General features: G+C 50.3%; 1 protein-coding gene across 10 annotated transcripts in view; it reads left to right on the top strand.

The window, feature by feature from the left end:
- FRMPD2 (FERM and PDZ domain containing 2) overlaps positions 1 to 19,500 on the top strand; it is a 229,230-nt gene that overhangs the window by 122,503 nt on the left and 87,227 nt on the right. For 9 of the 10 annotated variants that reach the window (XR_013233792.1, XR_013233793.1, XM_077350968.1 and 6 more), the window contains 6 exons: positions 6,453 to 6,760; positions 10,795 to 11,050; positions 12,185 to 12,343; positions 13,484 to 13,658; positions 16,648 to 16,858; positions 19,152 to 19,183. Coding sequence is in view for 8 of the 10 variants with exons in the window: in XM_077350968.1 (XP_077207083.1) it covers positions 6,453 to 6,760; positions 10,795 to 11,050; positions 12,185 to 12,343; positions 13,484 to 13,658; positions 16,648 to 16,858; positions 19,152 to 19,183 (1,141 nt within the window). In the remaining 2 variants the exon portion in view is untranslated. The remainder of the gene's footprint in view (positions 1 to 6,452; positions 6,761 to 10,794; positions 11,051 to 12,184; positions 12,344 to 13,483; positions 13,659 to 16,647; positions 16,859 to 19,151; positions 19,184 to 19,500) is intronic. The other variant, XM_077350966.1, reaches the window with a different exon arrangement.

Here is a 19,500-nt window from a genome sequence, read left to right as displayed (position 1 = left end):
TGGAACTGAGAGCTGTGATTTCTAAGACTCAGCACGGGTTTTGCAAGAATAAGTCATGTCAGACCAACCTTATCTCTTTTTTCGAGAAAGTGACTACCTTGCTGGATCAGGAGAATGCCATGGACATAGTTTATCTGGATTTCAGTAAAGCTTTTGATAAGGTTCCACATGATATTCTTGTTGACAAGTTGATAAAATGTGGTATGGATCCTAATTCTGTCAGGTGGATCAAGAACTGGTTGACAAATTAGAACCAGAGAGTACTTGTTAATGGCTCAGCATCTTCTTGGAAAAGAGTGACAAGCGGAGTACCCCAAGGATCTGTCCTGGGGCCTGTGCTGTTCAACATATCTGTAAACTGGATTCCACAGTATAAATAAAAGGCTAAGGAGTGTGGAGGTCGACTCAGTCCGTGATGGGGTTGCAACAATTGGCCCCTTGGCCCCAGACTGACAAGCGGAGGGGCCAAACGGAAGGCGTGAAGCGCCTTCCGATTGGCCCCTCCACTTGTCAGTCTGGGGCCAAGGGGTCAATCCAGAGGCGCGCACAGCCAGGGGCCAAGCGGCCAATCCAATTGGGCCCTCACCAGGACAGACCAGAGTTCCATCCAGTTAGGAGGCGCAAAGCACCTCCCAACCTGCCCACCCAGCCCAACCTGGGGCAATCTGGAGACATGGCTGCCAGTCTGCTCCTGACCACTACAAGGAGAGGAGGTCAATAGGGCTGCCAAGGGGGATGAGAACAGAGGCTTGGACAGGATGCACCAGCCCTCTTCGCCCCAAGGCTGTCCTAACTGTCAAGTCCAATTGCAAATGGCCTCAGAACACTGACAGAGCTAGCAGGAGGCTGGTGAGTGCGCTCCCTCCCCCTCCCTTCAGGCCTGAATCGTACAATGCCTCAGAGTCCGGCCACCAAAGTAGCCATTTTTTCCTGCAGATATGATCATTATCATCTAGAGATGAGCAGTGATCTAGAGAGGATGGTAGAGGTTCACAGACTGTGGTTGGGGTGGAGTGGTTGCAGATGTGTTCTTCCTGGGCTATGGGCTTTGGCCAGCCCTTACCAGCAACTGTTTGTGTTTTGGGATACAGACAGACAGACAGACTAATATCAATCCTGCGAGACTGGAAAGTTCAGGAAGATCTAAATAAAGAATATTTACAGCCTGAAACTGTAAATAGTGAACAAACAAATGGCTGGAGAGACATGGGAACTAAAGTGACTTTTTTCAAGCTTGGTCTGGTAAATCACAGAATCATAGAGTTGGAAGGGCCATCTAGTCCAACCCCCTGCTCAACGCAGGATCAGCCCAAAGCATCCTAAAGCATCCAAGAAAAGTGTGTATCCAACCTTTGCTTGAAGACTGCCAGTGAGGGGGAGGTCACCACCTCCTTAGGCAGCCTATTCCATAAATAAAAACTCCTATGAACTCAAAGACATAAGTGGCCCAGATTTTCAAGTGTAGTTAACTTTACAGGAAAGTAGACGGTGAGACTTGGGGGAAACTAGGTGATCCGCCTTTATTACGCAACGACTTGGCCTTGCAGACCACAACAGGGACTGCAGTTGCCAGCAGTAGTTCTCAGGCTTCAGAAGGGCAGACATCACCAGCCAAGCAACCAAGTGGATTCTGGGGCCATGTGCATTCTTTTTGAAGGAGTGCATGAGAGGGGGGAGAGATTTCCCTTCAGCCTAACCGCCTAGAGATTATGATATTTACAGGGGATTCTTGGACCCCACCTGAAGGCTGGCTTCCCTAAACCTTAGGGGGATACAATGCTACACAGTCACCCCTCCAAAGTAGCTATTTTTGCCTGCAGAGCTGGTCTGTATAGTCTGGAGATCAGCAGCATTTCCAGGCCCCACTTGGAGGTTGGATGTCCCTGGTCTGAACATATTCCTTGAAGACTGAAAGTGAGGCCTCAAAAGTGTGTAATGCCCCCACAGCTACCTAGCACCCCCTGACATATTTTACCTGAAGGTAGGCGGAGGGCGAAGAGGCGTGGGTCCAGCCAGCTCAGCAGCATCCCAGGGGCTTCTGGCTGAGCTAGGGGCAGGCTCGCCGCCTCCAGGTTGCGGCGACACTGCCTGTGGGGCCGCCAGAGGACCGCAAGAATGTGCGCCGCTGGCTGGAGGCTTCTGCGGGGCCCTGGGTCAGCCTTGACGTGTCAGCCCCGGTGCATCAATGATGCGGCAAGGCTGCACCAGGAAGCCTCCAGCCGGTGGCGCACATTCCTGCGGACCCCTGGCGGGCCCAGAGATAGCGTCTGTGCGTGCTGGAGGCAGCGAGGCTGTCTGTGGGCCTTGTAGTGTTAAGAGCTAAAAGAACTCACAACAAAACTTCTATAATAAGAAAGCTTTAATGGAAGTACTCTAGTCACTATAACTCAAGAAGTTAAATCTACTCCACAATAGAAGTGCAAGCCCTTTTCAATACAATTCTCCCGCCCAAAACTTGAATGTTCCCAAGGGGAGGGTGCCCTCATCCCCAGGTGTCAGCCCAGGCATCCAGCCAGAGGTGCTACAATTCACACGTCCTTGAACTGGCCGGCGCCTATTGACAAGATACAATGTTGTTGTTACAAAAAGCAGAGCTAGCCAGCAGGGATCAAAGGACAAACAGTTCAGAGCGGGCACTGCAAATCATGATAACATGAAAACAGAAAGTAAGCTTTGGTTACATAGAGAGCAGGCTGTGGTTACATAGAAAGCCTGGAAAAGAATAATGGAATACAGACAAAATGGGGGTAACCCCTGTTCATGGACAAATCATGGCAGAGAGCAGGCACTGATCCTGACATGTAGAAGGCCGCGGCAGTGGCACTCTGCAGGCTGCCCTGGGCTTCTGGTGGGCCCAGGGACAGCCCTGACGCGTGTAGACCGTAGCGTGGCTGTGCCAGGGGCCGCCAGAAAGCTCCAGGCAGGTGCGGAGTGCGCAGGGACGTCCAGTTGGCACGACAGGGCGAGGCTGTCTCAGGGGTCAGCAGGAGGCTCCGAATGGCAGTGAGTGGGGCGGGGTTCTGTGCTGGGTTGGGGGGGAGCGTGGGGGCGACTGTTGGGGGGTGGGGGGTTGCCAACCTCCAGGCGCAGCCTGGATGCCAGCCACTGTAACTGGCCAAAGGTCAGAGACTAAAACTACCAGACCACAGCCACACAGCCCGGAAAACACACAACAACCAGATATTAAAGTTATTAAAAAGGTATTCACAGTTCAGGTTAGCAGCTGTTTCGTTAAATCCTTTGCAGGTTTGCTTTTTAAGTGGTGTGCAATTTATATTCTACCTATTACATATACTATATTATGCAGGAGTCTCTGACATAAGAACATGCATTCTGTGAGCAGCTCTCTGCTGTATTTTCTGTTGCTTCAAGCAAATTAAACCAGAGTGTGCATGCACACAGGCATACACACACACACTCACATAGTTGTATGGAACTAATGATTAACACTGACCTAAATTTCCTGCAGCAGTTATTTTAAGATTATGAACTACCTTACAACAGCCCCAGACTCTGATGAAGGAACTCTTGCTTTTGCCTGAGGAGTGATGGAAGGAAGGAGAGAAAGCGATGGAAGGAGCAAAAGAAGTCTGTGAGCTCAGGAGAAGGCTAGGGAGACCTGCCATCAAGGGCAGTCATAGAAATTGGAGAATAGGAATCCTTCTCACTTACCAGCCTGGAGTCTAGTAGGAAGCATCATGGTGCTTCCAAGATGCTCTTGGGTTTTCTCAGTCTTTCCCAAACCCGTTGGTTGAAATGTTTGGGGAAAGATCACAACAAAGCCTGGCTGGCACCCAGATGAATGGAAAAGTCTGCCTCTTGTTCACTCCAGCCACTTTTTCTTTTCCTGAGTACCCTGCAGCAGCCATCTTCCACACACTCTGTCACCAGAGAGCTCTTTAAAAAAAGAAACTGGCCATTGACCTTTCATGTTATAACTTGTCTTTAGGTTCTCTGAATTCCCAGCTTGGATTTTTTTTAAAGAAATAAGTCTCTAGTCCCTATTGTTCCAGAATGGCTGTGATGTGATGCACGATTTCACGCAGCCTTCCATTCATCACAAGGGATGGGGCAGCAGCCACCACCCCCCACCCCAGACTGCGCCTCTCCAAGGAGCAGCAGGATTAGAATACGCACCTTTCCTGCAAACCTTTGTCCCTCTCCATGCCCAGTTTTTATCCTGCCTTTCCTCCAAGGAGCTCAGGGCTGTCTGCGGCCTTCTGTTCCCCTCACCAAAGCCCCACGAGGTAGGCGAGGGGGGAGGAGAGAAGAGAAGCCAGGTCACCTCCATCCCCTTTCTTTTCCCGCCAAGGCACGAGAGGGAGAGGGAGTGGCGCCCGGCTGCCCGCCCTGCTTCCCCTTATCTATGTTGCCCTCGATGATGATCTTCTTGATGCTCTCAGCCCGGTTCTGTTTCGGTGGGGTCACCATGGAGACCACGGTGGCTGGTACTCGAAGGGCCTCGAGAGATGGAACAGGGGCGCTCCACGGGCTTTGCACAGACTCCTCCCCTCAGGTCCAGCATCTTCCTCGCACGCCAGTCTCACGTTTGGTGCCAGCGTTCGAACTGGGTGCACGGTCACACCGGATTGGATATGGCGTATCATGATGTACCAGCGAGAGTTCCTTCCTGCGCCTCTGGGTTGTCAATGCATAATTTGTATATTTTGCCAGGTCTCGGCTTCCCCTTCTTCTTCCGCAGGCGGCCTGTGATCTCCCTACAGGTGCCTGAGAGGGTCAGAGCTGCCTCTCGAGACCACGAATCGCCCCAACCTGCCTCTCTTCTCTGCAGCACAGGCGGCCGCCTCCCAGTCAGAGAAAGAAACGCCGGCTTAAAAGAGCCTTCAAGCACCGAGCCGCCTCACAACGGGCCGAACACCTTTGCGGGAGGCGGTGGGAGGCGGGGCAGTTTGGCAGTCCCGCCAGAAGTGGGATGGGTGGGCAGGTTAATAGCAGGTAATCGGGTCGTTTGCGCTTTGGCAGGGCTCTCTGTGTCTCTGTGTGTTTCTCAGGCATCTGAGAACAAAGTGGCTAGTGTACAGGGAAGGAGGTTGGGAGCTGGAGAGGGAGGGCTTCGCTGGCTGCATCCTGATTGGCCCTATTCCATCTCAGACAGCCAGGACACTCTCCAGCTCCAGGGTTGTTTCACAAATATGAAGAGGAACAATGGATGGATGAATAAGGATTTATTATTGATTTATGGTGCAGCGATGAAGAGCAGTGACCCACCTACCTCCCAGGGTGTCTGTTGTGAGGGAAGGATAGGTAGGCTATGGTAAGCTGCTTTGGGACTCCTTCAGGAAGTATAAAGTGGGGTACAAATAAAACCTAGCTCTTCTTCCATCACAGGCTATGTATGGGCACACCTGGATTTATTGAAACCTGTGTTAATTGATTACAAATCTGTTCTCTGAGCAGGAGACTCTTACTGCCATGTGACTGACGAAGGAACTTCTGTATCTGTGTTTCAGTTTCTGCTCTTTGTAATGAAAATACAGGCTGAATTAAGGTCCCATATTTGTACCTCTAGAATCTATTCAGATTCCAACCCTTAATCTGTTACTTATTTTAAGCTAATTATGTATGCTGTTATTATTATTATTATTATCGCAGTTAATAAGTTTATATCAGTGTTTCTCCCCCTGCTTCTGAGTGGGCCATGGGCTGTAATAAAAATCAATTTCAGGATATGACCACAGATCAGCCACTGTCCTCATGTGACTTCTTGATCTCCCTTTTCCCCAAGGGCAAGATGCCTGGGAAGCAGCGGACCCAGCCACATTTGTCCAGCAAATCCTATTTGTATGTGTAAAAGATTTCTATCCCAATCTTCTATTTACCAAAAGAACTCAGGTGGCTTATAAAGACTTCATTACTTCATAACACTGGATAAGTGAAAGTAACCATTGAATTAAAATAACAGAGGAAAAAGGAAAATGAGTAAAACAGATGACAGTTAAAAACAATCAACCTCTTGTGGACACCTAGAACTAGCTTTAAAATCCTCTAGGCCTTAAAAACAGTTGTCATAAGAATGATTTTTAAAACTCAAACACCAGCCCATTCGTGCTTCCATGCAGTTCCAGGGTAGGAATGACAGAAAGGGCTCTCCTAAGGATCGCTTAAGGGGAGAGTCGTGATAGCAACAAAACCCAGGGCTGCCTTATCTATTAGGCATAGTAGGTCTAGGAGCCCACAGCACTTGTAGGGGCCCTTTAGTCTCAGAAGGGGAAAATGAACTTTTAGGATTGAAGTAAATGTTTTTTTTTTCTCACATGAGAAGAAAATTTTTTGCCTAAAAAGGGGTGGGGAGTTATACAAAAGTTATATAAAAATAATTTTTCATATTGTTACTATTATGGTGGGAGGGGCCCACAAAGGCAAATGTGCTTGCAGCCCAATAAAGTCATGCGGTCCTGCAAAAAATAAAAGTGCATTATTTATTTCCATAGACCCCAGCACCTTCACCAGTGAAAGAGTCTGTGCCAGCCCTGGAACCAGGTGACACTGGATTGGATTCCACAACGACTGTGGAAGAAAGCTCCCCAGGACCGGCCTATGGGCAGGAACTAGTGGAAGGAATTTCTCTCTCTGGACAACAAAAGCCAGGGAGTTCGCCAGTGACACCTTTGACTCGGTACTCCTACAAGCACCTTTGGAAAAGCCGCCAGGAGGCTGACACCACTAAGACGTTCGTGTCTCTAGAAGAAGAAGTGAGGCAGGGATGCTGCTCACCTTGTGAGTTGGAAAAAGCTCAGAGGTATGATGCAAAAGAGGACCATATTTTAAGGTGACTCCTGGGGGAGTCTGAAGTCAAGAAATGTGATTTAGGAAGGAGGGTCAAGATTAATGGTGCTTATGGCTGTACCAGTGATAAATATACAGGTTAGGAATGCCAGAGAGTCATGGCTGATGGGGTCACTCACAGAATCACAGAATCATAGAGTTGGAAGGGGCCATACAGGCCATCTAGTCCAACCCCCTGCTCAACGCAGGATCAGCCCAAAGCATCCTAAAGCATCCAAGAAAAGTGTGTATCCAACCTTTGCTTGAAGACTGCCAGTGAGGGGGAGCTCACCACCTCCTTAGGCAGCCTATTCCACTGCTGAACTACTCTGACTGTGAAAATTTTTTTCCTGATATCTAGCCTATATCGTTGTACTTGTAGTTTAAACCCATCACTGCATGTCCTTTCCTCTGCAGCCAATGGGAACAGCATCCTGCCCTCCTCCAAATGACAATCTTTCAAATACTTAAAGAAGGCTATCATGTCCCCTCTCAACCTCCTGTTCTCCAGGCTGAACATTCCCAAGTCTCTCAACCTATCTCCATAGGGCTTGGTCCCTTGGCCCCAGATCATCCTCGTCGCTCTCCTCTGTACCCTTTCAATTTTATCTACGTCCTTCTTGAAGTGAGTCCTCCAGAACTGCACACAGTACTCCAGGTGTGGTCTGACCAGTGCCGTATACAATGGGACTATGACCTCTTGTGATTTTGATGTGATGCCCCTCCTGATACAGCCCAAAATGGCATTTGCCTTTTTTACCGCTACATCACACTGCCTGCTCATGTTTAGCTTACAATCCACAAGTACCTCAAGGTCTCATTCACACACAGTGTTACCTAGAAGCGTATCCCCCATCCAGTAGGCATGCTTTTCATTTTTCTGACCCAGATGCAGAACTTTACACTTATCTTTATAAAATTGCATCTTGTTTTCATTTGCCCATTTTTCCATTGTGTTCAGATCTTGTTGAACTCTGTCTCTATCTTCTGGAGTATTTGCCAGTCCTCCCAATTTGGTGTCATCTGCAAACTTGATGAGTAGTCCGTCCACCCCCTCATCTAGATCATTAATAAAAATGTTAAAAAGTACTGGACCGAGCACCGAGCCCTGAGGTACCCCGCTACTCACCTCCCTCCAGTCTGATGAAAACACCATTGACAACCACTCTGAGTGCGGTTCTCTTAACCAATTCCCTATCCACCTAACTATCTGAAAATCCAGATTGCACTCCTTCAATTTATCCATCAGAACACCATGGGGAACTTTATCAAAAGGTTTACTAAAATCCAAGTAAACAACATCAACCGAACTTCCACGATCCAGCAAACTTCTTACTTGGTCAAAAAAGGAAACCAGGTTGGCCTGACAGAACCTATTGGAGACAAATCCATGCTGACTTCCTTGCATCTGAATTGTCCTCCAGGTGTTTGCAGATCGCTCCCTTTAATATCTGCTCCATTATCTTCCCCACAACAGAGGTCAGACTCACTGGTCTGTAGTTTCCCGGGTCATCCTTCCTCCCTATGTTGAAAATCAGAATAATGTTTGCTCTCTTCCAGTCCTCCGGGACATCTCCTGTCGTTAAAGAGGCCGTGAAGGTGATGGACAAGGGTTGTGCAAGTTCTCCAGAAAGTTCTTTGAGCACTCTTGGGTGCATTTCATCTGGCCCAGGGGATTTGAACTCATCCAGTGCAGCTAAATGCCTCTCAACAACCTCTCTATCCATGTCAACCTGCCACCCAGACACTATCCTTTGGCTACTGTCATCTCTAGATGTGCCTAAACCCTTTGACCTGTGGGAAAAAACAGATGTAAAACAGGCGCTGAGCCTTTCTGCTTTCTCTGCATCGTCTGTTAGAGTTTGTCCATCTGCACCCAACAGTGGGCCTATTGCCTCCATTACCTTAACGTTTGCTCCTTACATAACTGAAAAATCTTTTCTTGTTACAATGGGCTTCCCTGGCCAATCTTAGCTCATTCTCAGCTTTGGCCTTTCTGATTATTGATCTACAGTGCCTAGTAACCTGTAAGTACTCTTCTTTAGAGCTCTGTCCTTCATTGAACATTTTCCTTTTCTTTCTTAGTTCCTCTTGAAGTTCTCTGTTCATCCAAATAGGCTTCTTAGAGCTCCTGCAGTGTTTTCGTCTTTCTGGGATAGTCATTGATTGAGCATGCAATAGCTCTTATTTGAGTAGCGCCCACCCTTCACATGCTTCCTTCCCTTCCAGCATTCTCGTCCATGGTATGACACTCATCATGTCTCTGAGTTTATTAAAGTTTGCCCTACGAAAATCCAACATCCGCGTCTGGCTACAAGCTTCCTTGCCTCCCCATCTCAAAAGGAATTCTATGAGGACATGGTCACTTCCCCCTAGGGTCTTCACCTCCTTCACCCCATCCACCAACTCTTGCCCCATTCACCAACTCTTAAATCAAGTATGGCTGATACTTTTGTGGGTTCATCTACCATTTGATAAATGAAATTGTCAGCCAGGCAGGTCAGAAAGTTGCATGACTGAGGACGCTTCGCAGAGTTTGTTTCCCCGCACATATCTGGGAAATGGATGGATTACTTTAGGATGCTTTGGGCTGATCCTGCGTTGAGCAGGGGGTTGGACTAGATGGCCTGTATGGCCCCTTCCAACTCTATGATTCTATGATTCTATGAAATTGAAGTCACCCATGATTGCAAGGTCCTGCCGCTTGGATATTTTCTCAAGCTGCTCACAAAGTGCAGCATCCGCATCTTCTCATTGGTCAGGCGGTAGGTAGCAGACACCAACCACCACACTGTTTGTTTTCCCCTCGCTTATTTTCACCCAAATGCTTTCCACTGTAGATATGCTCTCCTTCACTAGAATTTCCTGACAGGTAAGCCCTTTCCTCACATACAGTGCCACTCCTCCACCTCTTCGATCGATTCTGTTTTTTCTGAACAGTTCATATCCATCCACTATTACATTCCAGTCATGAGAATCATTCCACCAAGTTTCTGTGATGCCTACTAGATCATACCTTTCCATCAGCATGAGAAGTTCCAGCTCTTCCTTCTTATTGCCCATGCTTCGGGCGTTAGTATAAAGCAGTGGTCCCCAACCCGCGGGCCATAGCCCAGTGCCGGGCCGCAAAGGCCTTGGCACCGGGCCGCGGCTCCTTCTTCCCTTCCCCCCGAAGCAAGAAGCTCGCCAGGCCGTGAGCAAATCGGCCGCCAAAGTGGCCGATTAGCTCGCGGCCCGGCAAGCTTCTTGTTTCGGGGGGGGGGGGAGAAGCTTGCTGAGCCGCAAGCTAATCAGCCGCTTTGGCGGCTGATTTGCTGGCGGGCCGGAGGGGCCGGGAGGGGGAGCCGCGGCCGCCGGCTTGGTGGCGGTGAAAACGCGCGTGCGCGGACTGCCACGCACGCGCGTTTGTGCTGGGCCTGCCGCACGTGCGCGGGCCCCCGGGCCGCCCTCTTGCCCCATTCCGGAGCAGCGGTCCGCGGCAGCCGAAAGGTTGCGGACCGCTGGTATAAAGACATCTGAATCCTTTTACTTTTGGTTCCCTATGAGCTGGCCTTGCCAGTCTCAGGAGAGCCTCCAGCCCTGGTTGCATGTAGGAAAAAGTTTGGAGGAAGAACAGGGAGGAAAGCAGTAGGGGGGAAAGGGTGGGTTGAGCAGGGTCACAGAAGTGCTGAGTTTGGCCTGAGTATGATGGAGTGGCAATACGTGTTGACACAGAAAGTGCGAGGCAGAAAAGATCAAAGCCATGATCCTAGAAGTTGTGAGGTCATACTCTTCCCCAGTGATGCAAAGGAAAGGTCAGGTCCACGGGGCCCAGGAACACAAGCCAGCGAAGTCCCCTCCTTGCTCAGAACAATGAACCAAAGGGGCAGGATGGGCCATGTCTTCATGCAGAGATGGGGCAGGAAGGTTAGATTGCATGGATGGTCTTTCAGCCGTGCCTGAAAAAGGGGTGACTGTGGTGTGTTTCTAAAGAAAGGGACCTTGATCTTGAGGAAGTTTATTTTCCAGCTCTTTAATGGAGGCCCTGCCTACTGAAGACTGCCAGCCTGAGATAGTTTCTCCCACACAAGTGGCCGAAGAGTATCTCGCCATCTGCTCAGCATCCTTACCCTCTTTATTCTGCGGAAGCAAGCCTGAGGCAAACGTCAGGGCAGAGCCTAGAGGGCTGAGCCCAAGTCCGCTGGCCACATTCAACAGAGAACTGAGTGCCAGCGAAAGTGAATGGGAGGACCTTGAAGAAGCAGAAGAGCCACGGAATGTCAGGGTAAGAGTCAAAGATTCCATTGTGCATTAGGAACTGCAGTCTGCTCAAAGCTTGCAAGAGATTGACCCTCTGGCAGCCTCCCCAGGGAAAAGGGGCACACCCAAAGGCCCTAGGCGCACAGCTGTGCAAGGCCAGTGGCAGCAGTGCAGCATCCCATTGTTGCTTGATGACAACACAGGCCTTCCTGGGCAGGGAGGAGAGCAGAGGCTTGCCCTTTCAGCAGTCTGCCGAGTCCTGTGGATTTACCCCCAGAGCCAGTTTGGTGTAGTGGTTAGGAGTGCGGACTTCTAACCTGGCATGCCAGGTTTGATTCTGTGCTCCCCCACATGCAACCAGCTGGGTGACCTTGGGCTCGCCACGGCACTGATAAAACTGTTCTGACCGGGCAGTGATATCAGGGCTCTCTCAGCCTCACCTACCCCACAGGGTGTCTGTTGTGGGGAGAGGAAAGGGAAGTCGACTGTAAGCTGCTTTGAGCCTCCTTCGGGTAGGGAAAAGCGGCATATAAGAATCAACTCTTCTTCTTCTTCTTCTTTTTCTTCTTCTTCTTCTTCTGAGGCCAGTGATCCCGGGAGAAGTTGGGCAAAGAGTGACAAAACGGAGAGGGGAGAGCCAAATTCCATGGCACTAATTTGGAGGGGACTGAAGATACTGAAAGGAGGACTCTGTCCATTGTGTGGGAGAGTACCCTGTGAGCTGAAGGAAAGCACTGCAGTTTGAGATGCTGGCTTGGGACATAGAAAGAGAGTTTGGGACAGATTGGGATGAGATGTTGCTGAAGCAGGAAAAAGCTGCATCCTCATTGCAGAAGCACACCCAGCTGAACCTCACAATAGCTGGCTCATTGCCAGCCTCTGTGTAGCATGCCTGGACTTCCTTGGTGATGTCCCTCGAGTGCTAAGCAGGGTGACCCTGTTTGCCTTCCGAGATCTGGCAAGGCCAGATTAGCCAGGGCTAGCCACATCAGGGCCCTGGATAACTGATCCAAACTCTTGCCCTGAATAACTGGTCCACAACTTGCATATGGAAGGCTGGAGGAGAGGGGCATGCCAAAAACCACCTGGCAAGTTGGTGAGCGAGAGATGACCTTATTTTGCAAGGGTGGGGGAGCACATTCATTTCTTTCTTATGCAGGAAATAGAGCTCCGTGTGACATTGACAAGATCAGCCAACAAGGGCTATGGGTTCACCGTGGTTGTCAACAAGGCAGACAACATCCTGTATGTAGCAGAGATCCTGGGGGAGCCTGCTCTATCTGACGGACGGCTGAGAAGGGGAGACCGAGTGCTTATGGTAACAAAGCCTCCAATTAACATGTTGTGACATATAGAATCCAGACCATTTCCCAGCAAACTCACCTTGCTTGACACACAATACAGCAGGATGGTGTTTTTCTAAGTCCATGGCCTTGGAAAGGGGACTTCCTGCTTAGGATTGCCCTGCCACTCAGTGATAGAGCATCTGCTTCATATGCTGAAGAGGAAGAGTTGGATTCTTGTAGCTTACTCTTCACTGCCCAAAGGAGTCTCAGAGCAGCTTCCAATCACTTTCCCTTCCTCTCCCCACAACAGACATCCTGTGAGGGAGTTGGGGCTGAGAGAGCTCTGAGAGAACTGTGACCAGCCCAAGGTCACCCAGCAGGCTGCATATGGAGGAGGAGTGGAGAACTGAACCACTGGCCCTCAGCAAGCATATTGCTGTGAAATCATTTGGGCCAAATTGAAAAGCAGGATTCTAGTAGTGCCGAAGGGGTCAACAAGACGGGCATAAACTGGCTCTCCGGTCCTATGTTGAATCCCCAGCATCTCCAGTTAGAAAGCAGCAGGTGGCAGGTGAGGCAGAAGACTTCTCCTGGGGGCCTTCGAGAGCTACCACCAGTTTGAGTAGATATGACTACCCTTAATGGGCCAAGGGTCTTGTTCAGGATAAGGTAGATTCCTGTGTGTTCTTGTATTTAGACCCTGCTGGGTTGTGGTTCAGTGGCAGAGCATTTGCTTTTGACATTTGGAAGGTACCAGGTTCAATCCTTGGCATCTCCAGTGCAGAGGACCAGGCAGGAGGTGATGGGAAAGACCCCAAAAAACCACTCCTGTTCTGTGTAGACAAGACTGACCTTGATGGACCATAGGTTGGTTCAGTAAGCAGCCGCTCTCTGTGTGTTGGTGGGCATCTCCTTCTAAGTCTACTTGAGGGGCCCTGTTCTCCAGGCAAGGCCACGGTTGGTTTGGCGCTTGCAGTATCAGCTGGTTTCATTGTCCTGTTTGGGAGCAACAGACTCTACCCATCGGCGTGAGCCTGGAAATGGAGTTACAACGTCCAGTTGTCTCTTCACCAGTTGGGCATGCCAGCTGGTCTGGGTCTGCCTTAATGATCTGGTCCTTGCAAGAGGTTCGGGCAAAGGCTGTCTCACCAGGATCTCTCTTTGTAATGCAGGTGAATGGGACGGACGCTCTGGCTCTCTCAGCCGAGGAGACGTTGGCTCTGTTGTACAGCTCGCCCCGTGAGCTGAGCCTGGTGGTTGGGCGGACGACTACAGGGATCTTCCCAACTTTCCAGCCAGAGGAGATCCCGGAAATCATACTCACAAAGGGAGACAGTGGACAACTTGGTGGGTGAACAGTTTCCATATCCATAGTCCTCCCTTGTGGTGCTGGGTACATGTTCCTTTTACAGCAGGCCACGTTAGCCCACATCCCACATTGCCAAGCCTGCAGCTGAGCGTGCCCGACAGATTGTTGCTGTGATTTTTCCAGCAGCCCTGGGAGATAGACTAGGATGGGGCCTCCGAACCTTTTTTTGCTTGGAATTTGGAATTTTGGTGAAGGACATTGGATACAATTGCAGGATTGCTGACACAGAAGGCAGAGCCAATCACAAAATGGCTCACATAGGAGCTGGGGCCAATTATTAAGTATCTGGGATCAAGGTTGTATACAACTCTAATAGTAACTCAGCATTTCAGACGAAAACGTATCATAGAATAATAGAGTTGGAAGGGATCTCATGGGTCATCTAGTCCAACCCCCTGCACTATGCAGGACACTCACTTCCCAATCGCTCATCCACTATCACCTGCCATCCCCTGAGCCTTCACAGAATCAGCCTGCACGGCCTTGCTGGAGAGAAGCCTGACCTAGCCCTACCCATGTTCTAAAAGCATTTGGCAGGTGCCAGGAAAGGTATCAGTGGGGGCCACGGACCCCGCATTGTGGACCCCCAGGCAAGGTGAGATGGGGGAGGTTGACAGAGTACCCACCTAGTGAGGTCATAGCTGATGAAAATGTTGATGCCAAGACTGCCAAGAGCCTGACCCTCTTCATCACAATATGACTTCAGTACCAGTATACCCTGACAGGCTAGTGTATGTTTTGTTTTCTTTTTGCCATCAATTGTATCAACCCATAGGATTTTCAGGCCTGCCTCTGTGTAGGGACCCTGGACTTCCTGGGTGATCTCCCATCCAAGTACAAATCAGGGCTGAAGCTTATCTTCCAAGGTCTGATGAAAGCCTGTGCGACTTGGGTCATGGCAAGAGACTGCGATTTATTTGTTTGTTTGTTTGTTTGTTTGTTTGTTTGTTTATTTACCACCCTCCCCAGAGGCTCATGGCGGTTTACATAGAACATGGGAACAATACATGAAACAATCTATATTAATAATCATACAATAATATTAATAACAATTTATGTAACAGTATAACATATAACAATATAATAGTACAAACAATGCAACAGTGCAACAGCGCAACAGGTCCAGAGCGCTCTGGTAGAGTTCTGGGAGGGAGGGGGGGAGCAGGGGCCCTTCAGTCACTGTTGGTTATGCCTGTTGTCAACCAAATGCCTGGCAGAAGAGCTCCTTTCTGCAGGCCCTGCAGAACTGTTTAAGCTCCGTCAGGGCCCTGATCTCCTCTGGGAGCTCATTCCACCAGGTGAGGGCCAGAACAGAGAATGCTCTGGCCCTGGTTGAAGCCTGGTGGACTTCTTTAGGGCCAGGGACCGTTAGCCACTTGGTAGCGGTGGAGTGCAGAGCTCTTTTGGGGGCATAGGCAGGGAGGCCTCAGGTACACTGGGCCCTGACTGCATATGGCCTTGAAGGTAATTACCAAAACCTTTAGTCTGATCCGGAATTCAACTGGCAACCACTGCAGTTGGTGGAGAATGGGCCGGATGTGGGACCTCCACGGTGTTGCTCTGAGGATCCTGGCCAATGCGTTCTGGACCAGCTGTAGTTTCCGGGTCAAGGCTAAGGGCAGGCCTGCGTAGAGCGAGTTACAGAAGTCCAGTCTAGAGGTGACCGTCGCATGGATCACTGTGGCTAGGTGTTCCGGGGCCGGGTAGGGCGCTAGTAGCTTGGTTTGGCGGAGATGGTAAAATGCCAGCCGCGCTACCTTTGTGATCTGGGCTTCCATTGTGAGGGAAGTGTCCAGAATCACGCCTAGGTTCCTGGCAGAGTGAACCGTAAAGAGCTGCACACCATCCAGGGCAGGCAGGCGCGCTTCCTCACATGGGCCCTTCCTACCCAGCCACAGGACCTCCGTCTTTGAAGGATTGAGCTTCAGACGACTTTGCTTGAGCCATCTCGTCACTGCTTCTAGGCAGCTGGCTAATGCTTTGGGGGAGAGTCAGGGCGGCCATCCATCAGGAGGAAGAGCTGGGTGTCATCTGTGTATTGGTGGCAACCCAGCCCAAACTTCTGTACCAGTTGTGTGAGAGGGCGCTTGAAGATGTTGAATAGAATAGGAGAGAGGACCGCTACTTGTGGAACTCCGCAAGTAAGTTGCTGGCGATCTGATGTTCTCTCTCCTATTGCAACCCTCTGTCCACGACCCTAGAGGAAGGAGATCAGCCATTGAAGGGCTGTCCCTCGTATTCCGGCATCGATCAGGCGGCGAGCTAGAAGCTCATTATCGACTCTGTCTAACAGTGCTGAGAGGTCTAGTAATATCAGCCGTGCCGACCCGCCTCGGTCCAACTGGCGACGGAGGTTGTCCGTCAGGGCGACTAGCGCTGTCTCTACCCCATGGCCAGGCCGGAAGCCTGACTGGGATGGGTCTAGGACCGAAGCTTCTTCCAGGTATTCTGTCAGTTGGTTTGCGACTGCCCTTTCTACCATCTTCCCCAGAAACGCTAAGTGCGAGACGGGTTTTTTTCAGCAGTGGGCGTACCACAGCCTCTTTCAATCAACTGGTCTCCAAATATCCCAGATGCGACTGCTTCCTGGTTATGTGCTGTTGGTCCCCGTCACATACAGACAACACTTGTGGTGAGCATTAAGCCAGGGTATTCCAGCCATTTTTGGTATGGTGACCTGCAAGCACAAATTTACCTTTTATGGTGAGTCACTTAAAAACAGACCATGCCCAAATCAGTTGGACTGTAAAAGCCCGCCTTCCCAGTCTTCATGACCCACTCTTGGACCAGGATCCACAAGTTCATCCACTTCAGTCTTCTGCAACTCATGAAATTCATTGTCGAGTGACCCTACTTAGAACTGGAGGCCACCTATGGATGGAGGGTGGGGGTGGTTTTAGGAAGTGCTGCAGTGCAACAAGAATGACCAGTGGAAGTCAGTAGGAATGATATCTGTCTTCTTTCTAGGCCTGAAGTTAACTGGTGGTGTTGGTAGCCAGCTGCAGGGCATCTCAGTCCTTGAGATCGTACCTGGCTTACCAGCCAGCCAAGAGGGCAGCCTGCAGCCCCACGACCAGATTGTCTGCATCTGTGGCCTGTGGACGGAAAGCATGACTTTGGATGATGCGGTCAAGGTGTGCGAGGCTACAAGTTGCTTCGTTCACATCCGAGCCATCCGGTAAGTTTCATGGCTGGCACCCACCTGGCTCTATTAAGTTCCTTAGTATAGCTAGTGTTCCACATATGTTTTCCATAGCTCTGCTCTTCCGCCCTTCTCCCCAAACCCTCTTTGCCTCCTCCAGGCACATAAATAAAATTAATTAAAATTAGGAGGAGGCTGCTTTGTGGTCAGAAGCTGGTGTCTTCCCCACATGGATGGGAATTTCCAGTTTCCCCTGCTTCTGACCACAGCTGCAGCTAAAGTACAGCAATGACAGGGCTACCACATGGCAGGTCTCCCCAGTCCCTTCCCCTGGATGACCATGGCTTCTGCATTTAAAAATACCAGGTCTAGGATGCTGGTATATCCATATACTATTGTAGCAATGGGTATAAAAAATTAGCTGAGTCCCCAGATTTTTTTTTTAAAGTATTGGGCACCTTCACTTGTGGAGATATAAGGGGAAATGCATATTTCTGCAAGGGAATACTCTAGAGCAGTGGTCCCCAACCACCAGTCTGGGGACTGGGACCGATCCGTGGATCAGTCGGTACCGGGCCGTGGCTCTTCCAGGGGTCATGACAGCGGTGGCATGGCACTGGCCTCCTCCGCGCCACCTTTGAGCTCACTGAGGCTGCGTGGAGGCCTTGGAGAGGGCTGCAGTGTGTGCACATGCGCGCGTGTGCCAACTCCACCCCTGCTGTAGGGGTCGCGGCATTAGGGCGGTTGAAAACCGATGGTGTAGAGCAGCGGTCCCCAACCTTTCTGTGGTCAGGGACCCCCTCCGGGGGTGGGGGAGAGCCGACGGCCCGGGTTTCACACACGCGCGGCAGCTGTGCGCAAACGCACATGCACAGTTGCTGTGCATGCGCGTTTTCACCAGCAGGGGCGCTAACGCACATGTGCAGACTTGCCACGCATGCGAATTGTTGCCAGCAGGGGACGCAAACGTGCATGCACAGCAGATCCGCGTATGCGCGTTTGCGTCGCTGGCATGCCTGCCTCTTCCCCTCCCTCTCGCAGCAAGAAGCTAGCCGGGCTGCGAGCAAAGCAGCCACTTCACTTGCGGCCTGGCGAGCTTCTCGCTGTGGGGGGGAGGCAGGCGCGGCTGTCGGCGTCTCAGTACCGTGGTCTTCGCGGCCCAGTACTGGGCCGCGGACCGGGGGTTGACGACCCGCAGTGTAGAGACATCATAATCTATCCTTTGTGTGCTCCATGGTTTTACTTTTTGAACTTCCTTGTAAGTTAGCAGTTCCCTGCTTACATGCCATTCCCTGTAGATTTGCAATCTTCCCATCTTCAGTTCTTGCCATCACACCAGGTTCTGAATTTACATCTCACTCCGTTTTCTAACTGATACCCCACAATGGCTCCGTTCGTTAACTTAATACCCCACAATGCTAGAGTTGCTCTTCTCCCTCCCCCAACTGTTTCGTCCTGCCAAATAGGTCCAACATTAAAATCTTTGGCAATGAATCTTCAAGTCATCCCCAACTGGAGGGATTTCTCCTCAAAATTCTCACAGCACATGGAGGCCGGGCCTTAGAGGGTTCTCCGTCCTATTGGCTGACTCTCCTTTCCCCACATTCTCACTGGCTCTGGTTACCGTCTGTTGAAGGGAGCCACACTGAGACCAGCTTCGAGGGGTTTAAAGGCCGCTTCAAGCTTCGTAGGGACACATTGATGACAGACCATTTTTATTCAGTATTAATGAGTCTACGATTGCTTTCTCTCATTCAAATCTAGAGGCAGTTAAAGGTAAAGGTAAAGGTATCCCCTGTGCAAGCACCGGGTCATGTCTGACCCTTGGGGTGACGCCCTCTAGCGTTTTCATGGCAGACTCAATATGGAGTGGTTTGCCAGTGCCTTCCCCAGTCATTACCGTTTACCCCCCAGCAAGCAAGCTGGGTACTCATTTTACCGCCCTCGGAAGGATGGAAGGCTGAGTCAACCTTGAGCCGGCTGCTGGGATTGAACTTCCAGCCTCATCGGCAAAGCTTTCAGACGGCTGCCTTACCACTCTGCGCCACAAGAGGCTCTTGAGGCAGTTAAGCATCTTTATATGGTAATGACTGGGGAAGGGAAGGGAATGGCAAACCACCCCGTATTGAGTCTGCCATGAAAACGCTAGAGGGCTTCACCCAAAGGGTCAGACATGACCCAGTGCTTGCATAAGGGATACCTTTACCTTTTTATCCTAGGGATAATAGGCAATGCTCACAAGATGGACTGAAATCCAGAACCTCAACCATATTGCATCTAAACAGAAAGTTGTCTAATTTTTAAATATTTCTTTTTGTTTTAAAAATAGGAATGGAGAGCCAGTGATTCCACTAAGGACACGTAAGTAATATTTCTTGTTGTTAATGGTGGGACAAAATGCAGCTCTCACTTTAGACACTAGGGTAGCCTATCTCGACTTTTTGATTGTTGAGAAAACCCTGAAACATTCTTCAGGCTTTGAGAAACCCCAGAATGGGTGAGATGGTGCCGAATATGTGTGAGAAGCAGAACTGTGACCCATCTGCCCCCTCCCCAAATGGCTAATGATGGTCCTGCAGGGGCCCATAATTGGCCATTTGTGGAGAGGTGGGTCAACATGACTTTATATAGTCATATCACCACACACACACGGACACACACACACACACATATATATG

Source organism: Paroedura picta, chromosome 8 (assembly GCF_049243985.1).
Source record: "Paroedura picta isolate Pp20150507F chromosome 8, Ppicta_v3.0, whole genome shotgun sequence".
Classification (NCBI taxonomy): Eukaryota; Metazoa; Chordata; class Lepidosauria; order Squamata; family Gekkonidae; genus Paroedura; species Paroedura picta.
This window is presented reverse-complemented; position numbering and strand designations above follow the sequence as displayed.